Genomic DNA, 27,246 nt, shown 5'->3' with positions numbered 1-27,246 from the left:
CAATTTTTAATAATAATAATAATAATAATAATAATAATAATAATAATAATTACAAGCACACAGAAATCACAGTATGGCTTCCTACTGAGTTTCTCAGAAATCAAAATAATTTTTGTGTGTTTGTGAAGATGGGATGTTAGGTGTGGGGTCCACTACCCTTCCCCCCCCCCCCCAAGTGCTTGTGGGTCACTCTGCCCTGGAGGCCAGGGTGCATTGTGGGACCCCCTGCTTGATACCTGCTTGATGCCTACTTGATGGGGTTCTGGGAGTTCTTCTGCTCCCTAAGCCCGGCCCGAGGCCAGGCTTGACATCTGAGAGTTTGGTCCACCAGGCTGTTGCTCGGAGCGGCCCGCAGGCCCACATACCCACCACAGCCCGGTTGGTCCGGCACTCTTTCTTAGAAAACAGTCTAGTTTTCTCTTCAAAATGTCCACGGTTGTTTCGGCAATATTTCTTATAGTCGCTGGGAGGACGTTGAACAACCGCGGACCTCTGATGTTTATACAGTGTTCCCTGATTGTGCCTATGGCACCTCTGCTCTTCACTGGTTCTATCCTGCATTTTCTTCCATATCGTTCACTCCAGTACGTTGTTATTTTACTCTGTAGATTTGGGACCTGTCCCTCCAGTATCTTCCATGTGTATATTATTTACTATCTCTCTCGTCTCCTTTCTAGTGAGTACATTTGGAGAGCTTTGAGACGATCCCAATAACTTAGGTGCACCCCCAATGCACCCTGGCCTCTCCTCCGACGCTTCTCGTCAACTGCACAATATAATCTTGGTCTGGGGTATGGGACGTACATAGGCTGCTCGGGGTATAGGTCTAACTTAAATACTATATGAAACATAGCCAGCATCCCAGCGCCCCCGAGCAATTATCATCAAGTCTGAAATGGAATAAGATGAAATCAGGGATGTAATGTCCGTAGAGTGTTGACGTTTCTCCCACCGTTGATCCTCGTATTTTCATGATTTGCTTTACATATATATGTGGGAATATCTGTTCCAGGTTGGTAGGGAGAGGTGGATGCTTCCTTCTCCCTGGAGGAACGGGAGAGGGGAGGCAACAGAGGGGACGAGGAAGGGGGAGATGGGAGGGGGAAGAAAAATGCGGGAGTGGCACTGAAGATGGGGGCTGAGGGGAGGACGGGGAGAGAGAGAGGGGATAGAGAGAGAGAGAGAGAGGGGAGGTGCATGGTTGACGCATGCTGTCCCGGGCACCACCGGGTAATCCTTCCAGTATATAAATAACTCACATTTAGTACAACAAGAAATACATAATATACAACACTAATAATATTTACAACGCATAAATATATATATATATATATATATATATATATATATATATATATATATATATATATATTTATATATATATATATATATATATATATATATATATATATATATATATATCCCATAATTACAATCCACTTAAAAACTTACAAAGATTGGTAAATATGAAACAAAAGTATATTTTTGCTATAAAACAGAAAGTTGCCTCCGAGACCAAACTGTCGAAGAACGCCAAATTATGAAGTAAATATCGCAATTTCAAATTTTGCAATTGAGATAGAAATTGCAGAGGAAATTACGTTGGTAACTGAGGGTGTGTTGCAAGAGCCGTGCCGTTACTGAGAGTGTGTTGCACGAGCCGTGCCGTTACTGAGGGTGTGTTGCAAGAGCCGTGCCGTTACTGAGAGTGTGTTGCAAGAGCCGTGCCGTTACTGAGAGTGTGTTGCAAGAGCCGTGCCGTTACTGAAAGCGTGTTGCAAGAGCCGTGCCGTTATTGAGAGTGTGTTGCAAGACCCGTGCCGTTAATGAGGGTGTGTTGCAGGAGCCTGATGATGAAGATGATGATGAAGATTAAGCCTCCCAAATGGTGGCACGGGCATGAATAGCCCGAAAGTGGTGGCCATTTTGAGCCATTACCAGTATCAAGAGCTGATACTGGAGATCTGTGGAGGTGCGACTGCACTCAGCATAATGGGAGATGTCTCCCTTGTGAATGTGTTAAGATGAAGATGAAGCCACCCAAAAGGTGGCACGGGCATGAATAGCCCGTAAGTGTTGGCCCTTTTGAGCCATTACCAGTATCAAGAGCTGATGCTGGAGATCTGTGGAGGTGCGACTGCACCCTGCGTGACGGGAGATGTCTCCCGTGTTACTGGTGGCTCTCTTCTAGCCGCAAGAGCCGTGCCGTTACTGAGGGTGTGTTGCAAGAGCCGTGCCGTTACTGAGGGTGTGTTGCGAAAGTCGTGACGTCAGTAGGGCGTGTTGCGAAAGTCGTGACGTCAGTAGGGTGTGTTGCAAGGGTCGTGACGTCAGTAGGGTGTGTTGCAAGGGTCGTGACGTCATTGAGGTGTGTTGCAAGGGTCGTAAAGACACTGACCTTCACCTTTCTTCACTTGTAAATTAAAGGCGACCGATTCATGACGAAAGAGAGAGATAAAGAGAGAGAGAGAGAGAGAGAGAGAGAGAGAGAGAGAGAGAGAGAGAGAGAGAGAGAGAGAGAGAGAGAGAGAGAGAGAGAGAGAGAGAGAGAGAGAGAGAGAGAGAGAGAGAGAGAGAGAGAGAGATACAAAGCAAACAGTCACAACATCTCTCATATATATATATGAGAGATGGTATGAAGGTATATATGAGATATATACCTTCCTCGCTTCTATTAAACGACTTGATAGTAGTCCAGGACGGACCCAAATTATATATATTTTGATGTGTGGTTTAGTCATCAACTGATCTGGTTATGTGTAGAAATTATGTTCTTATATGTGTCCTTGTTGTTTGTACATGACGCCCAGGAAGAGACGTCGTCTTGCCTTTATACAGAGATCGTTCCAAGTGGGCATGTGGGGGCGAGAACGACATTCGTCTCTCTCTCAAAGCGTCTTTCTTGGGGGGGGGGGGTGTTCTGGCTCTTGTAGTAAATTGTTAACTCTTATTTGCTGGTTCGTGTGGGGAGGGGGGTGGGGGGGGGGTAACGTTCCTACCAATAATATTTCCAGGGACTGTTTTCTCTGTTTTCATGAGCTATGCAATCTTGCATGAAGCTGCCAACCGTGCTATATCTGCCCCTCTTATTAAAGTATTCAACAGGAGCTTCATTTCCACGGCTTTCAAAACTGAGGAGAGTCTTGAAGGATAGTGTTGATATTTTTTTTCCTATGCCTAGTTAGCACATATATGTACTAAAGTAATCCTATCAATGCTTATTGAGACCTTGGATAGATTAGCTTAGATTATTTAATAAATGTTCGATTTTTGTACGTTTGACCATTACAAAACATTTACATTTCATTTGTAAATAAAAACATTTATAATTTCATTCGTTACATTTCGGTCCAGGATGGACCGAAAAGTCGGCACTTCCTATATTTTCAAGTGCGTGGTTTGGGTGACTAATTTTCTGCCACACTAATGTGAGGCTGTCCGCGTAGGCACCATCATTTCTGAAGGACGGTCGGACAACAGAATTAGACTATCCATCAGAGCCAGAACAATGCCAAACATTATGTTTCCCCGCCAACAGAGGCCCGGGCGGTGATCCAGGGAGCGCCGGAGATCCACGTCCACACCGGCGTCCGCCTACGCTTGCACTGCGGGGTGGAGCTGGCCACTGAGTCTCCCGCCTTCATCTTCTGGTACCACAACGGGACCATGGTCAACTACGACCTCAGGAGGGCCCTCAAGGTCGTCCGTAACCACCACGGCATCTCGCTCGTCATCCATAACGTGACCTGGGCGGACGCGGGGTCGTACATGTGTGACCCGGACAAGGCCCGGCCCGCCAATGTCACCCTCCATGTTATTGCTGGTAAGGATTTCTTTGTGCTGTGTGTTGGAAGGTGATATTTTGGCGCGGATATAATCATATTTGCAGCGGCTTAGGGACGGCGCGGTAAACTGTAAGGTAAACTGGTGGTGTATCAGCAGACACATGGAAGTAACTGTTACATTAAGAACTTGCTCAACAGAAAAGTACAACCAATATGAAACCTTATATAAAACAGGTGGCACAAGACAGCAGGCCAGGCACCCACACTCATGACAGGTCTAGTGCATAAGGAAACAAATACACATTGACAAGTCTTGTGTATGAGGCTAAAAAATTATTAAAAGAACAGTATTATGAACAATATCACTACAAAAACGTATTATAAACACACACATACACACACACACGCACACATACACACACACACACACACACACATACACACACACACACACACACACACACACACACACACACACACACACACACACACACACACACACACACACACACACACACACACACATACACACACACACACACACACACACACACACACACACACACACACACACACACACACACACACACACACACACACACACACACACACACACATACACACACACACACACACACACACACACACACACACACACACACACACACACACACACACACACACACACATACACACACACGTATCTTTAACGTAACGTTAACTTGTTTGCTTTTCATTTTTTGCACATTGTATTCAGCCAAGTCATAGAGGAACTATTTTTATTTATGTAAATTGATAAAAGTTATTTTTTGCCATAGTAAAGTATTTACATTTTTCCATTCCTTGTACTTTATACTACAGCTACCACACCGTGAAGAGATCTACTTAGCAGTTTTATTTACTTTGTTTTTGTTAAATGTAATTGGCATTCCATCTGCCCTAATAGCCACTGCTCTATTAGTCATTTTTCCGTCACAATACAAAATAGAAACAGGAATCGACAAAACTGACAAAGAGGAGTTCTTCAAACCAGCAACTTCAAGAACAAGAGGTCATAGATTCAAGCTAAGGAAACAAAGGTTTCGAAAATATATTAGAAAGTTTTCTTTTGCGAAGAGAGAAGGCGGTGGATGCCAAAACCGTCAAATGACGAAGAGTGCTGGGAAGACGGGACACCACGAGCGTATCTATTATCCTATAACTACAGTTAGGTAATTACTTAGGTGATAACACACACACACATACACACACCCTTATCCTACTAATCCTCAAACCATTAAAATTTATTTCTAGGTAAAAATTTACTGATAAACAGTCTTTAAAAGCAAAGCAATATAAGGTATAATGAACCATATGAAGATTGCAAACATTTTATTCTACAAACGGACAAGCAACATTCATATACATTAGCGCAGCATACATCTTCAATTAAAAAGAGGACATAGTTAATTTTTATTGTCCATGAAGACGTAATTACTCTCAGGCTGTTAGTTGCTGGGGGAACTTCGATAATTACGACCCGTACAAGTGGGATGGGCACAAATTGAATTGACTTTCCTACTAATGAAAGTAAGAGATGTTTGTAATGGCAGTATATGTCCTGATTTATAACCACTTGATCATGTGACACCTCATATGTTGACCTCATATTGTCATGAGGATTATGGACTTGGTGGAACGTTGGTGCCTGAAACGCTATGCGTACTAGTGGCTTTAGGTATTCTATGTACAAGCTCTATCTATAAATCCAACATTATGTTTGTAAATCAACTATGTATGTAGACTATGTATGTACTTTCCTGAATGAAATTTACTTTACTTTAAGATTGTTACTTGCTAGAGAATGGGTAAATGTTCATCACTTTCAATCTATCTATTTCTGTTCATCACTGGGTACACAAATATGCTACTTTTACATGCTGTTGTTGTTGTTTTAGATGCAGCTACTCGGAACAAAACGTTCCAAGTAGCACGGGCTATGGTGAACCCGTAGTGGACTTACCTGGCACAGGAGCGGAGCAGAAACTTCCGTTTTACATGCAAAAACAGACATATATAAGTATGGGGTTACGCCTGACACTACTATTAAGTAGTCTTTTAATCGTTGATATCGACGAAGAATCGGGTGAGGGGATTGCTGCCTAACTTCAGCTAACAGTTGTCTACCGAATCTGTCATCTTCCCTTTGACTCAACGGAAGGCCGTTAAACAATTGTAAGCTTGAATTCAAATCCATCTGAATGTTGATTACTGGCATCAGCGCTTGAAGGATCTCGGCCTCAAGTGTTCGGAGCGTCCTTCGACCATTGGTGTGTGTGTGTATGTGTGTGTGTGTGTGTGTGTGTGTGTGTGTGTGTGTGTGTGTGTGTGTGTGTGTGTGTGTGTGTGTGTGTGTGTGTGTGTGTGTGTGTGTGTGTGTGTGTGTGTGTGTGTGTGTGTGTGTGTGTGTGTGTGTGTGTGTGTGTGTGTGTGTGCGTGTGTGTGCGTGTGTGTGCGTATGTGTGCGTGTGCGTGTGTGTGTGTGTGTGTGTGTGTGTCAGTGTTGCGGTGTCCCTCCCTATGGCGACTCAGGCTGGTACTGTGGTATTGAGAGTGGTGTTGCTTAATACCTACTGCTTCCGTAAGACTTACGAGACTTACGGCGACGCGGTACAGTAGCTCTCCTTAATGTCCTTCAAACACATCGACAAATACCTAGCATTCCCCAAAAGCTTTCTCGACTGTATGGTAGTAATCTCGTCATCCTTTAACCATCTGACAGCTTAATTAACTTCTAATGAAACTCTCAATGATGCCCAGGTAGAATTTTTTTTAATGTGCCATCTTTACCCAAAATACTGACAAGTTGAGAAAAAAGCTGAATTGGCAATTCTCTCTTGAGGACTTGTGGACCAGTGACAGGAAGGTCACGCTGTACACAATCCGGATCTTCAGGAACACTCAAGTAGGTAAGATCAGAGTAGTTAACAAATGGAATGCATTAGGCTTCGATGTGGTGGAGGCTGACTCCATACACAGTTTCAAGTGTAGATATGTGGCTGAGAGCACGGCTCTCAGCCACAGCTCAGGATGGAAGCAAGTCGATGAAGAACTCTGTAGGGTAAGGCAGGTCCTAGTCAACAACGGCTTCTCCAATGGTTTCGTTGAAGACATCATAAGAAGGAAGATGAAACGCCACGCAACCTCTGATGAGACAACTAACACAACACCTGTACCCCCTATTACACTATTTTACAGGAACTTCTTTTCCACAGCTCATAAAACGGAGGAAAGGGTCCTGAAAGATATTGTTAATAGAAACGTTATCCCTACAGACAAAAATCAGAAGATACAATTGACGATCTACTATAAAACCAAGAAAACGGCCAACCTACTCATGAGAAACTCTCCAGACACAAAGCAGAACGCTTTAAAAGAGACCAATGTCGTCTATGCCTTCAAATGCCCACTTGGGGACTGTAAGCCTCAAAGAATTCAGTATATAGGCAAGACAACAACATCTCTTTCCAGGCGATTAACGATGCATAAGCAACAGGGCTCCATTAAGGAACATATAATCTCTTCCCACAACCAGACCATCACCAGAGAAGTCTTAACAAAAAACACGGAAATCATCGATAGATACAGCGATAGCAGGCGGCTAGATATCATCGAGGCACTACACATTAAGAAGTCGTCACCAGCAATCAACAGCCAATTAATGCACAACTATATTCTACCCACTTCAAGACTCCGCTCCAATATAGAAGCATCGAGAAATATGGGCCAATAGGCCCTCTGCAGTTACTTCCATTCTTCCCTTTAACTTACAAAATATTATACCCATTGTTTCGTGTTCTGTCTTGTGTTGAAAGTTTGTTTTCACTTCATCCAAAACTGTTATAACATATCACCTCACCCAAATGCAGGTATATATATATATATATATATATATATATATATATATATATATATATATATATATATATATATATATATATATATATATTATAATGGGATATGTTTAATTAGCAACTAACAAGAGCGGTCCATACTGTTGCCTGTGCTAGACGTATTTCACAATATGAAATATTTAAATAAAAATACAATTTTTGACCACAGTTGTTGTTGGTCCGAGGCTTACAGTTCAGTCATTCATGAATTATGTTATTTTATTTTAAGAACTTAAATTACATTAATTGATCACTATTATATAGGCTGCTTTATTATTTCCATAACTCCATTATATCTATGTAATAGTTCCCATCTGCTTCTATTAATACGACACAGTATTAAGACTTTTTGGTCCCAACATTACTGTGTCAGGGGTGAAGGATCTACTTTACTGCATTCCTCTGTTTTATTTTTTATTTTATTTGTTTTTATTTATATATACAAGAGTTCTTACATTCTTGTAATAAGCCTGTTACTGATACTTGCTGCCCTTGGCAACTGAGTATACTTATTTTGTAGTTAAATGTATAATATATTCCGTCTTCTTCTGTCCACTCCTTGATGAATAACAATAAGAATGTAATGGTAAGACTTGGAGATCAATACGCCTCTCTTTAGGGGAGTTGATCAGAGTTTGGCTGATGATCAGAGCGTTTACAAATATTTTCATAAACATCATTCTCATCATGTAATTTACTCTTCGGCTAACTTTCACATACCTTTTCAGATTAAATTTCGCAAAACTTCGGCACACAAATTTACGAAATCTCATTTATTTTAACAGAGGAGAAGCACGCGGCGCTGCACAACGGCCACAGCGACGAATCAGAGCAGCTGACCACCGCTGACTCCGCCCCCTGCCTCGCGGCCCCGCTCCTGATTGGCTCCTGTTTGTTTATACTCCTGATGGACGGATATTTTGAAAAATGTGTTATGCTATCTCGATGATGGGAATAAGAATAAAATGCTACGAGAGATTATAAATATATACATATATATATACTGTATGTGTCTTATGATGTTAAGGTCTGTTATCTTGATGTATGATTATGTATATAATGGTATATTCATTATTTTCTATGGCAACGTAAAATGTTTATTGTCAGTTCCCTTCCAGTGTTATGTATATAATTTTTAATTTGCGTTATTGACTGACGGCGCATCAGTACTATTTTCTATTTTTACATTATATTCTTATCCACAGGAACATTATATATAGTTTAGGCAGAATAGGCTAGCGTATATAGGTCAATATAACTTAAGAAACATATTACAATCGTCGCCACACACCCTAAAGGCGCCTCTGTTGCTGCCGGCTGGTTGGCTACCTTAACTGAGCTTGTGTCGTCATCTCCAGTCATTGTACAAGTTACTCTGTAACACTTGTGTCACGCAAAGAATAACAGGAATTAAATTTATAAAGATTGATTTTTGATTTTCACGAACTGAACCCCTAACATTCATTTAGCCACGCAAGTTACAGTCGTCAAAACTACATATATAAGGAAAGTTCAGTATTTCTGTCAGTACTCGGGGATCCCCTTCTCCATGGAATGTTTATATACAAACTCGCGTGGGAATGTTTATATGCCAAAAAGTTATAAGTTCATTATCCTCACCATATTATGTTGAAATCTTTACAGCCATGGAGCCGGTTTACAAAAATGTAAAATGTTTACAGGGAGCCGGTCGGCCGAGCAGACAGCACACTGGACTTGTTATCCTGTGGTCCCGGGTTTGATCCCGGGCGCCGGCGAGAAACAATGGGCAGAGTTTCTTTCACCCTATGCCCCTGTTACCTAGCAGTAAAATAGGTACCTGGGTGTTAGTCAGCTGTCACGGGCTGCTTCCTGGGGGTGGAGGCCTGATCGAGGACCGGGCCGCGGGGACACTAAAAGCCCCGAAATCATCTCAAGCTAACCTCAAGAAGATAGCCATATTCACGGGTTTGTAATGGCATGTTGAGGGAGGGGGGTTTCTCCAATGTCTCCACCCAGCCATTTTCAGAATATTTCAAATACAAATCAGTATCGACTGACAACTGAAATAATACACTCCGCAAATTATAAAAAGAATAGGATTTCCAAATAGATTCCTATTTGGAAATCCATTCATGAACTTAACTAAATAATTATAGGTTAATTATTGGTTGAGAATGTTCCAAAGTCTCACCTTATATTATAAGCAGACGGGGGTATCAAAACAGATCAACGTTACGCTAATAATCAAATATTTAACTAAGCTGAATTACGTGCAGCTGAGCCTCGGTCAAGCCAAGTTTGAACATGTAGGGATAAGCAGGTAAAAAAAAAATTTGTCCGGTCGACTCGAACTCTTCAAACATTGTACTTCGTTGTGAACGTCAGGATAAGTTAAGGTTGATTGTGGTAATATTGTTTGTAGGGGCTAGAGGCTGATTTAATACTAATGTTCCGGGACGGAGCATCCCGTCCTCTTGGGTGTTCACATGTTGTTATAGATTCAGCTACTCGAAACAAAATGTTGCAAGTAGCACGGGCTATGGTGAACCCGTAGTGGACTTACCTGGCACAGGAGCGGGGCTGTAACTAGGATCGAGAATAGAAATAGCCTAAGCTACTGTATCCCTTTCAGATGTATTTTATTGTCCTAATAAAACGTACTTGTAACTGGGGGATGGGGCGTTCACAATGTCACTAAATCAATATACTAAATTGCCCGAACCTCACCTAATCGAGGACCCACGAATAGAAAACGGAACATCACGTAAAATTTTGCGAGCCGCTATGATTTTTAGCACATCAGTTTTTTGGGGCTTTGGGCATTTGTACGTCAAGATGCAATGTATTATTCGAGAAGACGGGTTGATATCAACGGGATTCATGCTCCGTTTTCTATGAGTTAAGCAGACGACTCGTGGACTCTTGAGAGTTTGTTTACGGAAACATTGATTGTTGTTTGACGCAGTACTATGTTGACTCACAGGATGTGTGACGCACTCTCCCTGTTGACCCTCAGAATATATGAGGTATTCTTCCTGTTGACTCTCAGGATGTATGAGGCACTCTTCCTGCCTGCTGACTCTCAGACGAAGACACACACAAGATGTGGGTGGCACTTTCCCTGACTGTTGACTCTCAAGCAAGGTCAAACGTGCAAGATTGAGAAAATCATGGTTACGTTTTCATATAAGTATTGTACTCTCAATTTGCACTAGCGGAGATAGGGTACGTAAATCATTGAAATATAGCTAATAGAACGTTTCTATATCTATCAGTATTAACGGTATTAAACATGAGTAAACCTAGTAAGACGCATTATCCACCGTATTACAATGTAGAACTTACGGTTATAATTTAATAACCCAGGCGATGCTACATATTTGGCAATACAGTTTTACTAAGCAAACTAGAATTTTAAATTTTTTGCATGGTAAAAACTGCAAAAGTATACCTCAGGCTTTATTTAACCTTATCCTTGGTTAACCTTATCCTTATCATCAACCTTACAGTCCCCGTGGCGCAGTGGTAAAACACTCGCCCGGCCCGTCGCGAGCGCTTTAGCCTGGGTTCGTATCCTGGCCGGGGAGGATTGACTGGGTGCCAATCCTTAACTGTAGCCTCTGTTCACCCAGCAGTGAATAGGTACCTGGTTGTTAAACGATTTGGCGGGTCGTATTCCAGGAAGGAAGGAAGGGAGGACCTGCCCGAAACGCTATGTGCTGGTGGCTTTACAAAAATGTAAGAACTCTTGTATATATCAATAAAACAATTATATTTCATCAATAATATATATGAATCCATTTTTTATAATATATTCAATGTTAATATATATGGGTAAAGTTTATGTATTTTTCTTAACTAAAGATTTGATTAGTTGTGTATTATGAATTATGATGGAAAACGGAAGCGCGATCAAAAATTCTTATCAGGTGTGAAAGCAACCTAGTCAACAGTAATTGATCGAAACAAATTATCCTCTTTCCCCAAGACATTAGTACAGATATTGACTTTCGCCTAAATTAATATTATTTAAATATCGTATCTGGCAGTCAATTGACAGAAATAATTGTTCATACGGTGTAATGAAAGCTGATATTTTCTCACATAAAAATTAATATTAAATGTATTGCTGGTTTATTTTTACGGATAAGTAAGATATTTTTATTACGTTCAACCATCCCAGGCGATGCTTGTCCACTCTGCGACCGCTTCCAAAGGTATATTTATCAATTTATTTGTCCTGTGTAATAAAAAAAAAGTTCATTTCTCAAATTATAATTTAATATAATTATTTTTATTTCATTCAAAGTTAGGCCTAGGGTAGCTTAGGTTACTTAGATGTTTGGTTTTGTTGGAAAATATTTGTATATATTGAACGTAGGTGTGTATTGAATATGGGAAGTGAATGAAACAGGTAAAACCCCTATGTGCGACCTTACCCAGAGACGAACGTTGTTACTGCATACATTTATGCGATTTTATGTACTCTGAGACATACATTCCATGCGGCAACGATCGTTATTGTTGCTAAAACTCACAGTACTTTCAAAACCCTAGAATCTTTCCACCCATCTTATTCTATGGTGCTGGAAATCTAACACTGATTATGTCTCATCTTTAGCAGGTAAAAGGCAGACGAGTTTTGACAGGTTCTTAGCCTGGCAGCTTAGTAGCGTTGCCTCCAGTGAGGAAGCAAACATTGCCGCTGGAGAAAACACTCCTATCTTGTCCTCACCCAGAAGCTAATTCCTTTCTCGGACTTTTACCGTCATTTATAATGCAATCGGCAACCGTTGGAGAGTGATTAGCTACTACAAGTACTAAATTACGTACCATTAAATGTGATCTATTCCGGTGGTTCTTTATTTGGTGCTGACATCCTAAATGGTGCCGAGGAACTCTTCATTATTTGGTAACGCCGAGTCATATAACCATCTAGGTTAAGCGTTTTTACATTTATGATTACTAACTATATGAGAAAAGTTCGAGCATAATCAGTCGCGAATTATTTGTATCGTGTTTTTCATTCATAAACGTGGAAGCAGCTGCCGGATTAATCAACATTTGGGCAATGTTTCGAGGCTTGGCGGGATTTATGGAGTGTTTGCATAACAGGTTGGACACAGGAGGGATATGTGCACCTGTGGCCTGTGAAACTCTCTTGCGGTTTATAAGCCTCAAACCCAACAGGCTAGAAGTGTACGAAGCCTATTCTGATTCATTACCTTCGAACAGATTCAAATTACTAAAAGCACAAAATTCCGTGCTATCGCCGACTGGAATGGTCCATATTTTTATTTTTTACATAAACTTTTAGAACCCGTTTCCTAGGAAAGATTACTTTTAGTTGATAGGTTGCCTGATATTAGTCATCGCGTTATTTATGCAAACAAATAAATCCGCGACCTTTCACATACAAAATTATAATGTTCTCACTGGGAGATTATAATGTTCTCTGGGAGATTATAATGTTCTCTCTGGGAGATTATAGTGTTCTCTCTGGGAGATTATAATGTTCTCTCTGGGAGATTATAATGTTCTCTCTCTGGGAGATTATAATGTTCTCTGTCTGGGAGATTATAATGTTCTCTGGGAGATTATAATGTTCTCTCTGGGAGATTATAATGTTCTCTCTCTGGGAGATTATAATGTTCTCTCTGGGAGATTATAATGTTCTCTCTGGGAGATTATAATGTTCTCTCTGGGAGATTATAATGTTCTCTCTGAGATTTTATAGTGTTCTTTCTGGGCGATTATAGTGTTCTCTCTGGGCGATTGTAATGTTCTCTCTCTGCGAGATTTTAATGTTCTCTCTGAAAATATTATCCTTAAATAATGAACATATAAAGTGTTCAAATGTTAAAGTGAACATTTAATGTTCTCTGTAGGAGATTATAATGTTCTCTCTTGGAGAACATAATATTCTCTCTGGGAGATTATGTTCTTTCAATGAGAAACCGATTCCCTTAACTGGGGTACTTTTTTACTGGAAAACCTTTCTCTAAATATTCAATATAAAAGTTTTTCCTGTTCCATGGTTCGGTCAGCATGCTGCGTGTGCTGAGAAAATATATTAAACAGATTTAGGCAATATTCGAATCTTAGTGAAACTCTTCGTTCCTATTCATTTAATCATTTGAAACGTCTCATTTCATTCTTCGTAATGTAAGAAGAATGCATAACATCTTTAGCAATAAATGCATTATAATGTAAACGTTATATATGAACGCTTTAAACAGACCTGGCGCAAAAGGTGCACTCGCACCGCTGTGTTAGATACACAGAGTACCAGTGTTACTTATGACTGGTCCAGTGGGAGCCGTTACTAATACTATAACTGTTATGTTGTGGTGTAATACAGTTACACCGTGTGTCAAGCGATGTTTCATTTGTGTCATTTTGTGAGGTTTTCCCATGGTATTGATGCAACCCGTCCTCTCCAACAGAACATCGCACTTTGAGGAATAAATACCTAAAGGAAAAAACCTATGTACTAAAAATCATAGCGGCTGGCAACGTTAACGTGATGTCCCGTTTTCTATTTGTTGGTCCTCGGTCAGGTTAGCAGCCCGTCGTCTCGATCGTTCTCAACGTCACTAAACTGATGCAAAAAAATTGCCCGAACCTAACCTAACAGAGGACCCACGAATAGGAAACGGGGACATTATCTCAGTTTTGCGAGCCGCTATGATTTTTTGTACATTAGTTGTTGGACTTATGGGATTTATACGTCAAAATGCGATGTACTATTCTAGAGGACGGATTGAGGCAGCCCTGCCTCCAAATAGACAGTACGTTTTAATACTAAATGTAATAATTACATTCGTGACTGGCTGCATAGTCTAGCACTATGACCGACGGAGCCGGTCGGCCGAGCGGACAGCACGCGGGACTTGTGATCCTGTGGTCCTGGGTTCGATCCCAGGCGCCGGCGAGAAACATTGGGCAGAGTTTCTTTCACCCTATGCCCCTGTTACCTAGCAGTAAATAGGTACCTGGGTGTTAGTCAGCTGTCACGGGCTGCTTCCTGGGGGTGGAGGCCTGGTCGAAGACCGGGCCGCGGGGACACTAAAGCCCCGAAATCATCTCAAGATAATCTCAAGATATAGTATCTAAATACACTTAATTGTGCTGTTACATTTACTTCCCTATATATTCTCCTCATTATTAATACACTCAAAAATTTTTAATTGAAGTTTTCGTGTTTAAAATTATATATACAAGTTTTAAATATAGAGAATTTTTATTTCAGTTTTATTAAACAATAGAGATTTTATTCAAAATTGGAAAATATCCTGAGTTACTTTATAATTTATTGAAAGACTTTAATTTTGTTTTATTAAGTTATATAAAATTGTAATATCAATATAGCTATAGATTAAGTACTAATTGTAATTAAGAAGCAATAAATGCTATTTACATGCTTGTCCTCCTACACTCCCAATGTTAGGTTAGGTCGTGGTTTTCTATACACCTTTTCAGGTAAACTCTAATATTCACAATATTTTGGTGTGATGCTTGGTGATTAAGTGTATTTATGTACTATGCCGATAGTCAGGATTATACTTATTACATTTAGTATTAAAACGTTCTGCCTATTCGGAGGATGGGCTGGATTGATGTTAGGTTCGGGCAACGTAGTACATCAGTTTAATGACGTGAACGCTCGAGAGGACGGCTTGATTGATGGGCTGAAAAACTGCACATAATTGGGTAGCTTACTTATTCATAGGGTTAAACGTTTCACTTAAATATTTTGTTTATATTACTTGTGAGATAAGCCTCTGTAGAGTTTAGCCATTGTGATCAAGACTAGACACCAAACTATAGAAAAGTGAGTAACGTTATACTTGAGTGATGGTTGTGTCAGGGATCAATGTTTAGAGCCCTGTATGACTTTACTGACTACTGCAACATTCACTGTAAGTGTAGTCATTCTCGTATTTATTAAATAAAAAATATGTTACACGGAAAGAAACCATTATATATCTATATATTGGATATATTATATGGTTCCATCCTGCCATCCTACTCTAAAGATTTTATCATTATATATATATATATATATATATATATATATATATATATATATATATATATATATATATATATATATATATATATATATATATATATATATATATATATATATATATATATATATATATATATATATATATATATATATATATATATATATATATCGTACCTAGTAGCCAGAACGCACTTCTCAGCCTACTATGCAAGGCCCGATTTGACTAATAAGCCAAGTTTTCATGAATGAATTGTTTTTCGACTACCTAACCTACCTAACCTAACCTAACCTCACTTTCCCGGCCACCTAACCTAACCTAACCTATAAAGATAGGTTAGGTTAGGTAGGGTTGGTTAGGTTCGGTCATATATCTACGTTAATTTTAACTCCAATAAAAAAAAATTGACCTCATACATAATGAAATGGGTAGCTTTATCATTTCATAAGAAAAAAAATTGAGAAAATATATTAATTCAGGAAAACTTGGCTTATTAGGCAAATCGGGCCTTGAATAGTAGGCAGAGAAGTGAGTTCTGGCTACTAGGTACGACATATATATATATATATATATATATATATATATATATATATATGTCGTACCTAGTAGCCAGAACTCACTTCTCAGCCTACTATTCAAGGCCCGATTTGCCTAATAAGCCAAGTTTTCCTGAATTAATATATTTACTATAATTTTTTTCTTATGAAATGATAAAGCAACCCTTTTCTCTATGTATGAGGTCAATTTTTTTTTATTGGAGTTAAAATTAACGTAGATATATGACCGAACCTAACCCACCCTACCTAACCTAACCTAACCTATATTTATAGGTAAGGTTAGGTTAGGTAGCCAAAAAAAGCTAGGTTAGGTTAGGTTAGGTAGGTTAGGTAGACGAAAAAACATTAATTCATGAAAACTTGGCTTATTAGGCAAATCGGGCCTTGAATAGTAGGCTGAGAAGTGCGTTCTGGCTATTAGGTACGACATATATATATATATATATATATATATATATATATATATATATGTCGTACCTAGTAGCCAGAACTCACTTTTTGGCCTACTATTCAAGGCCCGATTTGCCTAATAAGCCAAGTTTTCCTGAATTAATATATTTTTTCTATTTTTTTTCTTATGAAATGATAAAGCTACCCATTTCATTATGTATGAGGTCAATTTTTTTTTATTGGAGTTAAAATTAACGTAGATATATGACCGAACCTAACCAACCCTACCTAACCTAACCTAACCTATCTTTATAGGTTAGGTTTGGTTAGGTAGCCGAAAAAGTTAGGTTAGGTTAGGTTAGGTAGGTTAGGTAGTCGAAAAACAATAAATTCATGAAAACTTGGCTTATTAGGCAAATCGGGCCTTGCATAGTAGGCTGAGAAGTGCGTTCTGGCTACTAGGTACGACATATATATATATATATATATATATATATATATATATATATATATATATATATATATATATATATATATATATATATATATATATATATATATATATCGTACCTAGTAGCCAGAACGCACTTCTCAGCCTACTATGCAAGGGCAGATTTGCCTAATAAGCCAAGTTTTCATGAATTAATTATTTTTCGACTACCTAACCTACCTAACCTTACCTAACCTAACTTTTTCGGCTACCTAACCCAACCTAACCTATAGAGATAGGTTAGGTTAGGTTAGGTAGGGTTGGTTAGGTTCGGTCATATATCTACGTTAATTTAAACTCCAATAAAATAAAATTGACCTCATACATAAGGAAATGGGTAGCTTTATCATTTCATAAGAAAAAAATTAGAGAAAATATATTAATTCAGGAAAATTTGGCTTATTAGGCAAATCGGGCCTTGCATAGTAGGCCGAGAAGTGCGTTCTGGCTACTAGGTACGACATATATATATATATATATATATATATATATATATATATATATATATATGTCGTACCTAGTAGCCAGAACTCACTTCTCAGCCTACTATTCAAGGCCCGATTTGCCTAATAAGCCAAGTTTTCATGAATTAATGTTTTTTCGTCTACCTAACCTACCTAACCTAACCTAACCTAGCTTTTTTTGGCTACCTAACCTAACCTTTCCTATAAATATAGGTTAGGTTAGGTTAGGTAGGGTTGGTTAGGTTCGGTCATATATCTACGTTAATTTTAACTCTAATAAAAAAAAAATTGACCTCATACATAGAGAAAAGGGTTGCTTTATCATTTCATAAGAAAAAAATTATAGTAAATATATTAATTCAGGAAAACTTGGCTTATTAGGCAAATCGGGCCTTGAATAGTAGGCTGAGAAGTGAGTTCTGGCTACTAGGTACGACATATATATATATATATATATATATATATATATATATATATATATATATATATATATATATATATATATGTCGTACCTAGTAGCCAGAACTCACTTCTCAGCCTACTATGCAAGGCCCGATTTGCCTAATAAGCCAAGTTTTCATGAAATAATATATTTTCTCTATTTTTTTTCTTATGAAATGATAAAGCTACCCATTTCATTGTGTATGAAGTCAATTTTTTTTTATTGGAGTTAAAATTAACGTAGATATATGACCGAACCTAACCAACCCTACCTAACCTAACCTAACCTATCTTAATAGGTTAGGTTAGGTTAGGTGGCCGAAAAAGTTAGGTTAGGTTAGGTTAGGTAGGTTAGGTAGTCGAAAAAACAATTAATTCATGAAAACTTGGCTTATTAGGCAAATCGGGCCTTGAATAGTAGGCAGAGAAGTGCGTTCTGGCTACTAGGTACGACATATATATATATATATATATATATATATATATATATATATATATATATATATATATATATATATATATATGTCGTACCTAATAGCCAGAACGCACTTCTCAGCCTACTATTCAAGGCCCGATTTGCCTAATAAGCCAAGTTTTCATGAATTAATGTTTTTTCGTCTACCTAACCTACCTAACCTAACCTAACCTAGCTTTTTTTGGCTACCTAACCTAACCTTACTGATAAATATAGGTTAGGTTAGGTTAGGTAGGGTTGGTTAGGTTCGGTCATATATCTACGTTAATTTTAACTCCAATAATAAAAAATTGACCTCATACATAGAGAAAAGGGTTGCTTTATCATTTCATAAGAAAAAAATTATAGTAAATATATTAATTCAGGAAAACTTGGCTTATTAGGCAAATCGGGCCTTGAATAGTAGGCTGAGAAGTGAGTTCTGGCTACTAGGTACGACATATATATATATATATATATATATATATATATATATATATATATATGTCGACATATATATATATATGTCGTACCTAGTAGCCAGAACTCACTTCTCAGCCTACTATTCAAGGCCCGATTTGCCTAATAAGCCAAGTTTTCCTGAATTAATATATTTACTATAATTTTTTTCTTATGAAATGATAAAGCTACCCTTTTCACTATGTATGAGGTCAATTTTTTTTTATTGGAGTTAAAATTAACGTAGATATATGACCGAACCTAACCAACCCTACCTAACCTAACCTAACCTATATATATAGGTAAGGTTAGGTTAGGTAGCCAAAAAAAGCTAGGTTAGGTTAGGTTAGGTAGGTTAGGTAGACGAAAAAACATTAATTCATGAAAACTTGGCTTATTAGGCAAATCGGGCCTTGCATAGTAGGCTGAGAAGTGAGTTCTGGCTATTAGGTACGACATATATATATATATATATATATATATATATATATATATATATATATATATATATGTCGTACCTAGTAGCCAGAACTCACTTTTTGGCCTACTATGCAAGGTCCGATTTGCCTAATAAGCCAAGTTTTCCTGAATTAATAATTTTTTTCTATTTTCTTTCTTATGAAATGATAAAGCTACCCATTTCATTATGTATGAGGTCAATTTTTTTTTATTGGAGTTAAATTAACGTAGATATATGACCGAACCTAACCAACCCTACCTAACCTAACCTAACCTATCTTTATAGGTTAGGTTTGGTTTAGGTTAGGTAGCCGAAAAAGTTAGGTTAGGTTAGGTTAGGTAGGTTAGGTAGGTTAGGTAGTCGAAAAACAATTAATTCATGAAAACTTGGCTTATTAGGCAAAACGGGCCTTGAATAGTAGGCTGAGAAGTGCGTTCTGGCTACTAGGTACGACATATATATATATATATATATATATATATATATATATATATATATATATATATATATATATGTCGTACCTAGTAGCCAGAACGCACTTCTCAGCCTACTATGCAAGGCCTGATTTGCCTAATAAGCCAAGTTTTCCTGAATTAATTGTTTTTCGGCAACCTAACCTACCTAACCTAACCTAACCTATCTTTTTCCGCTACCTAACCTAACCTAGCCTATAAAGATAGGTTAGGTTAGGTTAGGTAGGGTTGGTTAGGTTCGGTCATATATCTACGTTAATTTTAATTCCAATAAAAAAAATTGACCTCATACATAATGAAATGGGTAGCTTTATCATTTCATAAGAAAAAAATTAGAGAAAATATATTAATTCAGGAAAACTTGGCTTATTAGGCAAATCGTGCCTTGAATAGTAGGCCGAGAAGTGCGTTCTGGCTACTAGGTACGACATATATATATATATATATATATATATATATATGTCGTACCTAGTAGCCAGAACGCACTTCTCAGCCTACTATGCAAGGCCCGATTTGCCTAATAAGCCAAGTTTTCATGAAATAATTGTTTTTCGACTACCTAACCTACCTAACCTAACCTAACCTAACTTTTTCGGCTACCTAACCTAACCTAACCTATAAAGATAGGTTAGGTTAGGTTAGGTAGGGTTGGTTAGGTTCGGTCATATATCTACGTTAATTTTAACTCAAATAAAAAAAAAATTGACCTCATACATAATGAAATGGGAAGCTTTATCATTTCATAAGAAAAAAAATAGAGAAAATATATTAATTCAGGAAAACTTGGCTTATTAGGCAAATCGGGCCTTGCATAGTAGGCTGAGAAGTGCGTTCTGGCTACTAGGTACGACATATATATATATATATATATATATATATATATATATATATATATATATATATATATATATATATATATATATATATATAGATATATATATATATGTGTGTGTGTGTGTGTGTGTGTGTGTGTGTGTGTGTGTGTGTGTGTGTGTGTGTGTGTGTGTGTGTGTGTGTGTGTGTGTGTGTGTGTGTGTGTGTGTGTGTGTGTGAAAACCGTAAGTGTCATGTACAATTTGTAAATATGTGTGTAAGTATGTATATGGACGTGCTCAAAGCGTATACATATGTATTGAATTCTTAGGTTCGTATGAGTGATTTGCACCACAGTATTCATACAAGGGTTTGTGTGCGAACTTGTCGCACAAAGGTTGTACATATACATATTATATGCGTACAAAAGTGTGCACAATGTCTTTGTAGATAGTCAATACTTGTGTATATTGTAAGTGTACACATGGTCGAAAAAACGTGTGTAAGTTACATTTTGGCATGCGCTTTCAAATATGTAGATGTATGAAACATGCTTATGTGTGGAAAAATATTTGTGCACACATATATTTAAATTTCATGAATAATTCAATAAAGAAAATATTTGTGCTTTCGTACGTGTGCATGTTGATAATTTGAGCTTGTGTTAATATGGCAAGATCGAAGTGACATATCAAATTAACTCAAGATCGAAGCGTATTGTCAAATTAACGCAAGATCGAAGCGTATTGTCAAATTAACGCAAGATCGAAGCGTAGTATCAAATTAACGCAAACCTAGACATAAATATTATTATCTATACGAAAGAAAACTTGCCAAAAAATCCAATGGCAACGTGTTTTATACTATCTATGTTTTCCTCTCCAAGCTACATGTATGATAAGGCTTCATTTATGTGGACGTCACTTACAATGTATCGTGTTGTCATTTTCCCAATAAAATGTCCAATTCAGGGAAACACTGATGTATTTCTAAAACTTTTACTCGATGAGAGTATAACTTGTGTATGTTCATACTTGTAAGAACTATGCTACTTCTTGACATACTGCAAGGATATGTGCACAGAAAGGTGAACCCTCACTTACTGCATATGTTGAGAATATACTATAATCCTGATCAATATTAAGGGCCAAAGTACATTTGCTGGTTGATTAGCATGCCATTGTGGTGGTTTTTAATAACCTTGCCACGATTGACAGGACACCAACCCTAACCCTAGGTTACTGCAACCTAGCCCTCCTAAAATGATAGTACTTTTTGTAACTATATGACCGATTGAACAAATATGTAGTGATGGAACCCTAGTAAGCCATTTTTTTTTAACTATTTTTTTAGAGTCCGGAAAAAAATAAAGCTAAAACCAAACAAATATTCCTAGGTCTAATATAGCACATATATATATGTCCTATATTAGGCCTCAGATAGCGTGTATTAGGCTTAGGATTGTTAGGCCTAATACACGATTGTTACACGCCTAGGACGTGTACACTCGAAGGTCAGTTCTACACTTGGAGTTCACCATATAATCTTCCTTAATCCGAAATCCTCCACTAATATTTCCCATACAAACCTGTAATTCCATTACCGATCCATAATAACATTTCTCCAAAAAAAATAAAAATACATATATTTACACCAAAATAAATTCCTCCTTCTAATATTCCTTCTGCACACTGGCTCAGCCGTGGCGGGTACTCCCCCATCTTCGGACGAGTCCACACCGATATCAACCACGACGGCTGCCGGGGAGCTCCACCCCCAGTCACTCACTGACCTCGGGAGAGTGTGGGAGTGCTGCTTCTGTCTCCAGCATGTCCACTCATCTCTTATCTCCTTATATCTGTTCACTATCTTTATAAAATATTCAACGTATGTACATAAACGTCTCCTATCATCGCTGAGCACACGGTCAAGCGCTAATAAACACTCGTATCAACTAATAAGCGAGCTTTGGTCGTCCAACAAAATCATTTAGGACGGTCCCTCAAGGCTTCTTTCAGTCCTGACTTGAGCACAGTCACCTGACAGGCTTCACACGGAAGAACCTGCTTACTTTCCGCCATTAGAGGATATTTCACATTAGAGTCCACACAGGCACAACCACCCTCTAGGCTTCAGGTCGCCTCTAATATCTTCATAATCACTGAGAAATGACGTACGTCGTGTCCTCGGCAGCTTCCACACCAGTTGTACACTATAACCTTCATTTAAACGCTTTAAACATAACCGTATTCTTCTATCACCCCAGGAGACGGTGACGTATACCCACTCCTGACGACTGTGGCAACTCAAGTGACGCGTTACAATGTCCGCTTGCGTCACGTCACGTCACAAAATGTCGACATCTTATTCCATCAAACATAAGGATAAGATGCTCATCCTCTGCTTGTATTCTTTTAAGTCACTCACTCACTGACGTTTGCTTAATAAATTTCCTTCCTCTTTCATCTTAATCTCTGGTCAGGAGTGCAGAATAACTTTCACCTAGTAGTCTCACTTCACCAGGCTACCTGGGGTCATAACAGGGAAAGCATGAGGATGGAAGGGAAAATAAGAGGGAGGGGAAAAGCATGAGGATGGGAGGGAATGCAAGAGGATAGGAGCGATATCAAGAGGAAAGGGAGATAAAGCAAGAGGAGTAATGGATGTGCAAGAGTATGGGAGGGAATGCGAAGAGGGAGGGAGGGTGAGAGAAAACGAGAATGTGCAAAAGGATGGAAGGGAGTTCGGAGAATGGAAGAGCTAGGGAATTCGTGAGGATAGGAGAGTGTGAGAGGATGGGAGGGCGGGCGACACAATGGAAGGGTGGTATGAGAGATGGGCATTGTATGTGTAAGAGGATGGGAAGGAGTGCGAGAGTCAGGGAGGGGGAGATAGGTATAATAATTATGAAAGTGATAAAAATTATAATATTGATCAGATCAGATATAACTGATGATTTACTGAATACAATCATGACTTGATGAGAAATAAAACATTTATCTCGTCATTTCTAATAATTACATCTACACGTTAAAAAAATCGAATTGCCTTTTTTTGCATATTTTTTCGACTAGTTTAATCTGCAAGCAGAAATTATTTCCTAAAAATGCTCACCGCTGAAATGTGTTTTTAGTGTCTGTTATGCATAAATATAAAAAAATAAATTTGCTTTTAAATACGCGTGTAAAATATTTTGGCATGCGCTCCATATTTTACATTTGAACTGTATATACAATTTTTCTTCAAAAAGCGTGCATGTGAACTTGCGGCGAGAGTGAAACCGTATATTGTGAACACGTCTGTGTACGTGTGCATACGTGCCAGTCGCGCGCGTCCGTGCACATGTCCGTCCACTGCACAGTTCACACAAGGGATGAATAGGCTCCTTGCAGGTGACGTTTTTGACGATTTGTTCGTGGGATGACTCCCACTACCACAATGGGAGTCATCCCAGGCTGCGATCGTTCCAATTTTACAGTGTGATATGAATTATTATTGGTACTGAGGGTTCTAGCACTGAGAATTAGCAATTGTGCCACAACACATCAATGCTCGAATTGTTTACACTAAGTACAACATCTTGGTCATTATTAGCGCTAGAATTACAAATAACATATCATAATTCACACCTGACGCCCTTACATTTCATACTCTTGACTCCTAGCCTAGTCGTCAGTACAAGGGACCTATACATACGCACATGAACAGACAAAATACCGTAGACACACAAGCGTCAGAGGGGAAAGAGGGGAAAATCTGTTGCAACAGAAGGTGGGTATAACAATAAGTTCCCCTCAGTACAGGAGCCACGCTAAGACAGATCGCAGGTCTGACATAAAATTGATTCCCCCTTGTATTGGTAATCTACCAAGGGGAGCTGGAAGTCTCGTCTGTGCCCAGCACACATTCATCGCCCAGGATATTTCTGTATTAATAATTCCACTTTAGTGTAAAGATCGATGCGCCTAATTTTTCCTTATATTTAAGTGTTATGTAATAAAATTTTGATTTAAAGATAACACAATTATAAATATTTCTCACATAAATTTTTGAAAGTCTAAGTTATGTAATAAGATTTTGGTTTAAAGATAACACACTTATAAACTATAACCTCTCATATAAATATTTTAAAAGCCAAGTGTGTTTGACAAGAATTATTTCTGGTTCGGACCTTTGTATTTTCATTTAAATTTTAACATGAGCTCTCCATAAGACCACCACTGTTATTTACTGCACGATAATTTACACCGTTTGAAATAAAACGATAATAATATTAACTCAGAGCCTACTTGGCGCTCATCTAACATTGTAATAGGCTCTATTATCATTTATGTGTGGCTTTGATCACAGTTTAATGTTTGTTGGAGGCAACGGCCATCTTCTGGCGGAGATATTTATTAATATAAGCCGAGCAGGCGCTTGTGACGGGAATGATCTATTAATTCAACAACCCGAGCAACTTGGACAGATATGATCTATTTATACAACAACCCGAGTTGGCACTTTTGACGGATATGATTTATTAATACAACAACCCGAGCTGGAACTTGTGACTGATATAATTTATTTATACAACCCGAGCTGGAACTTCTGACGATGTGATCTATTAATACAACAACCCGAGCAGACACTTGTGGCTGATGTAATTTATTTATACAACAACCTAAGCTGGCACGGACCCCGTGGAAAGGGAGGAAGATTTCGGCCTTGAATTATTTTTCAAATATACCATGGTGGCTTGGCTGTAATAGACTGCATGCTGCTGCAAGAGATATTTATATCTCCAATGTTTTTTTACCTAAATTTAAATAAACCTAAAATATTTATGCCCACTGACTTTCGACTTTTTTTTATATTTTACATACAAATATATATAAATATATATATATATATATATATATATATATATATATATATATATATATATATATATATATATATATATATATATTTATATATAAGCAGTCTACTTTATATATATATATATATATATATATATATATATATATATATATATATATATGTATATATATATATATATATATATATATATATATATATATATATATATATATATAAGCAGTCTACTTTATATATATATATATATATATATATATATATATATATATATATATATATATATATATATATATATATATATAAAACTGAAAACTCACACCCCAGAAGTGACTCGAACCCATACTGCCAGGAGCACTCTGCAAATGGTGTCCAGGACTCCTTAACCACTCGACCATCACGACCAGACAAAAGATGATGGTAGCCGAGGCTAATTCCCCATCATCCCGCCGGCACTCTGATGGTAATCTTGGGCACGGTATTTTATCAAATCACCTCATACTTTGGGACCCAAGATTACCATCAGAGTGCCGGTGGGATGATGGAGAATTAGCCTCAGCTACCATCATCTTTTGTCCGGTCGTGATGGTCGAGTGGTTAAGGGGTCCTGTACACCAGTTGCAGAGTGCTCCTGGAATTATATATATACATATATTGACTTAAAAATGGAGATCAGTTGTTGTTATGGGGAAAGGGTCTAAATGACAATAACCTGTGTTTGACACTAGTGAACGGGTTATTTGGTTTGAAGTGAGTCAGATTTTCAGTGAGAGTGAACACGCTCACAGGTGATTTAAGCGCGTGGCTGCAGACTCGCTACTTTAGTTCTCTTAAAAAATGTTCCGACCGAAGCGCCCTAAATGAATCTAGTGCCTCCTGAGGCGAACAATCCATACTATTATTTTTCAGACTTGCGTGCTGCTACTTATTATATTTTTTTCTTAAGTGAACTGTGGCACGATGAAAGAAGAAAAAATGAAACTTGTGCTTGCATGATTTCCTATTTCCGTTAAAAAAGCATATGGTGATCAACGCGGTCGCACCCGGTGAAAATGTTTGCAGCTATTCCTATACTTAAAGTTAAGCTATTTACCCATTGGCTCTCAGTGGAGTGATATTCAGCCAACAGAATATATTGAAAGATGCAATTCATCCTCGCTCCATCACGCTTTATCTCTAAAGTTCCTTATTATAGATGAAGTTTGATTGGATGAGCTGTCGTCTGCAACCGCTTCATGGAGAGTACAAAACTCCCGCCTCCTAAACTCCGTTCTCACACACGCCAATTTTTTGTATTAAAACTTGTCAATATATATTTAATGGTTTAGTCAAATATATGCTACTGTAGCTAATTCTAGTTATTTTTCTGTATAAACAATATTTTCCTTGTTAAAGAATGCTAAACAAGAAAAATGAAATATGAATATGAAAACATGTAATCTCTAACAGAAAAATTACGGTAATCTATTTTCCCTAAACTCAATTTATCTTAAAACAAGATTTATAAGGGTACATAACCACAAGGAAAACTGCAGACCTACTAACTCGTGCGAGAACTATTCAGCTACACAAACTATTATCACAACATAGAAAATGGTGAGCATAAATAATTCAATAAAGATTTGTTTACACAGATTTGTTTTTATGGATAAGAGA

General features: G+C 37.9%; 1 protein-coding gene and 1 long non-coding RNA gene across 3 annotated transcripts in view; one reads left to right on the top strand and one right to left on the bottom strand.

The window, feature by feature from the left end:
- The window catches only part of LOC123754366 (uncharacterized), a gene marked incomplete in the record, with an annotated part of 212,897 nt that extends 203,751 nt beyond the window's left edge, over positions 1-9,146 (top strand). The window contains 2 exon segments of the mRNA XM_069335044.1: positions 3,539-3,823; positions 8,503-9,146. Coding sequence (XP_069191145.1) covers positions 3,539-3,823; positions 8,503-8,666 — 449 coding nt within the window.
- On the bottom strand, positions 7-23,069 carry LOC138370603 (uncharacterized). Of its 2 annotated transcripts, none has more exons than XR_011230177.1 (3): positions 22,386-23,069; positions 8,438-8,621; positions 7-890 (listed from the first exon to the last, which is right to left on the bottom strand). It is a non-coding gene; the product is annotated as an uncharacterized lncRNA (long non-coding RNA). The 2 variants fall into 2 exon arrangements; XR_011230172.1 differs by having other exon boundaries at positions 22,911-23,054.
- Positions 23,070-27,246: the final 4,177 nt, after the last annotated feature.

This window comes from Procambarus clarkii, chromosome 1 (genome assembly GCF_040958095.1).
Source record: "Procambarus clarkii isolate CNS0578487 chromosome 1, FALCON_Pclarkii_2.0, whole genome shotgun sequence".
NCBI lineage: Eukaryota > Metazoa > Arthropoda > Malacostraca > Decapoda > Cambaridae > Procambarus > Procambarus clarkii.
Note: the sequence above shows the minus strand (reverse complement) of the source record. Positions and strands in the feature narration are given on the sequence as shown.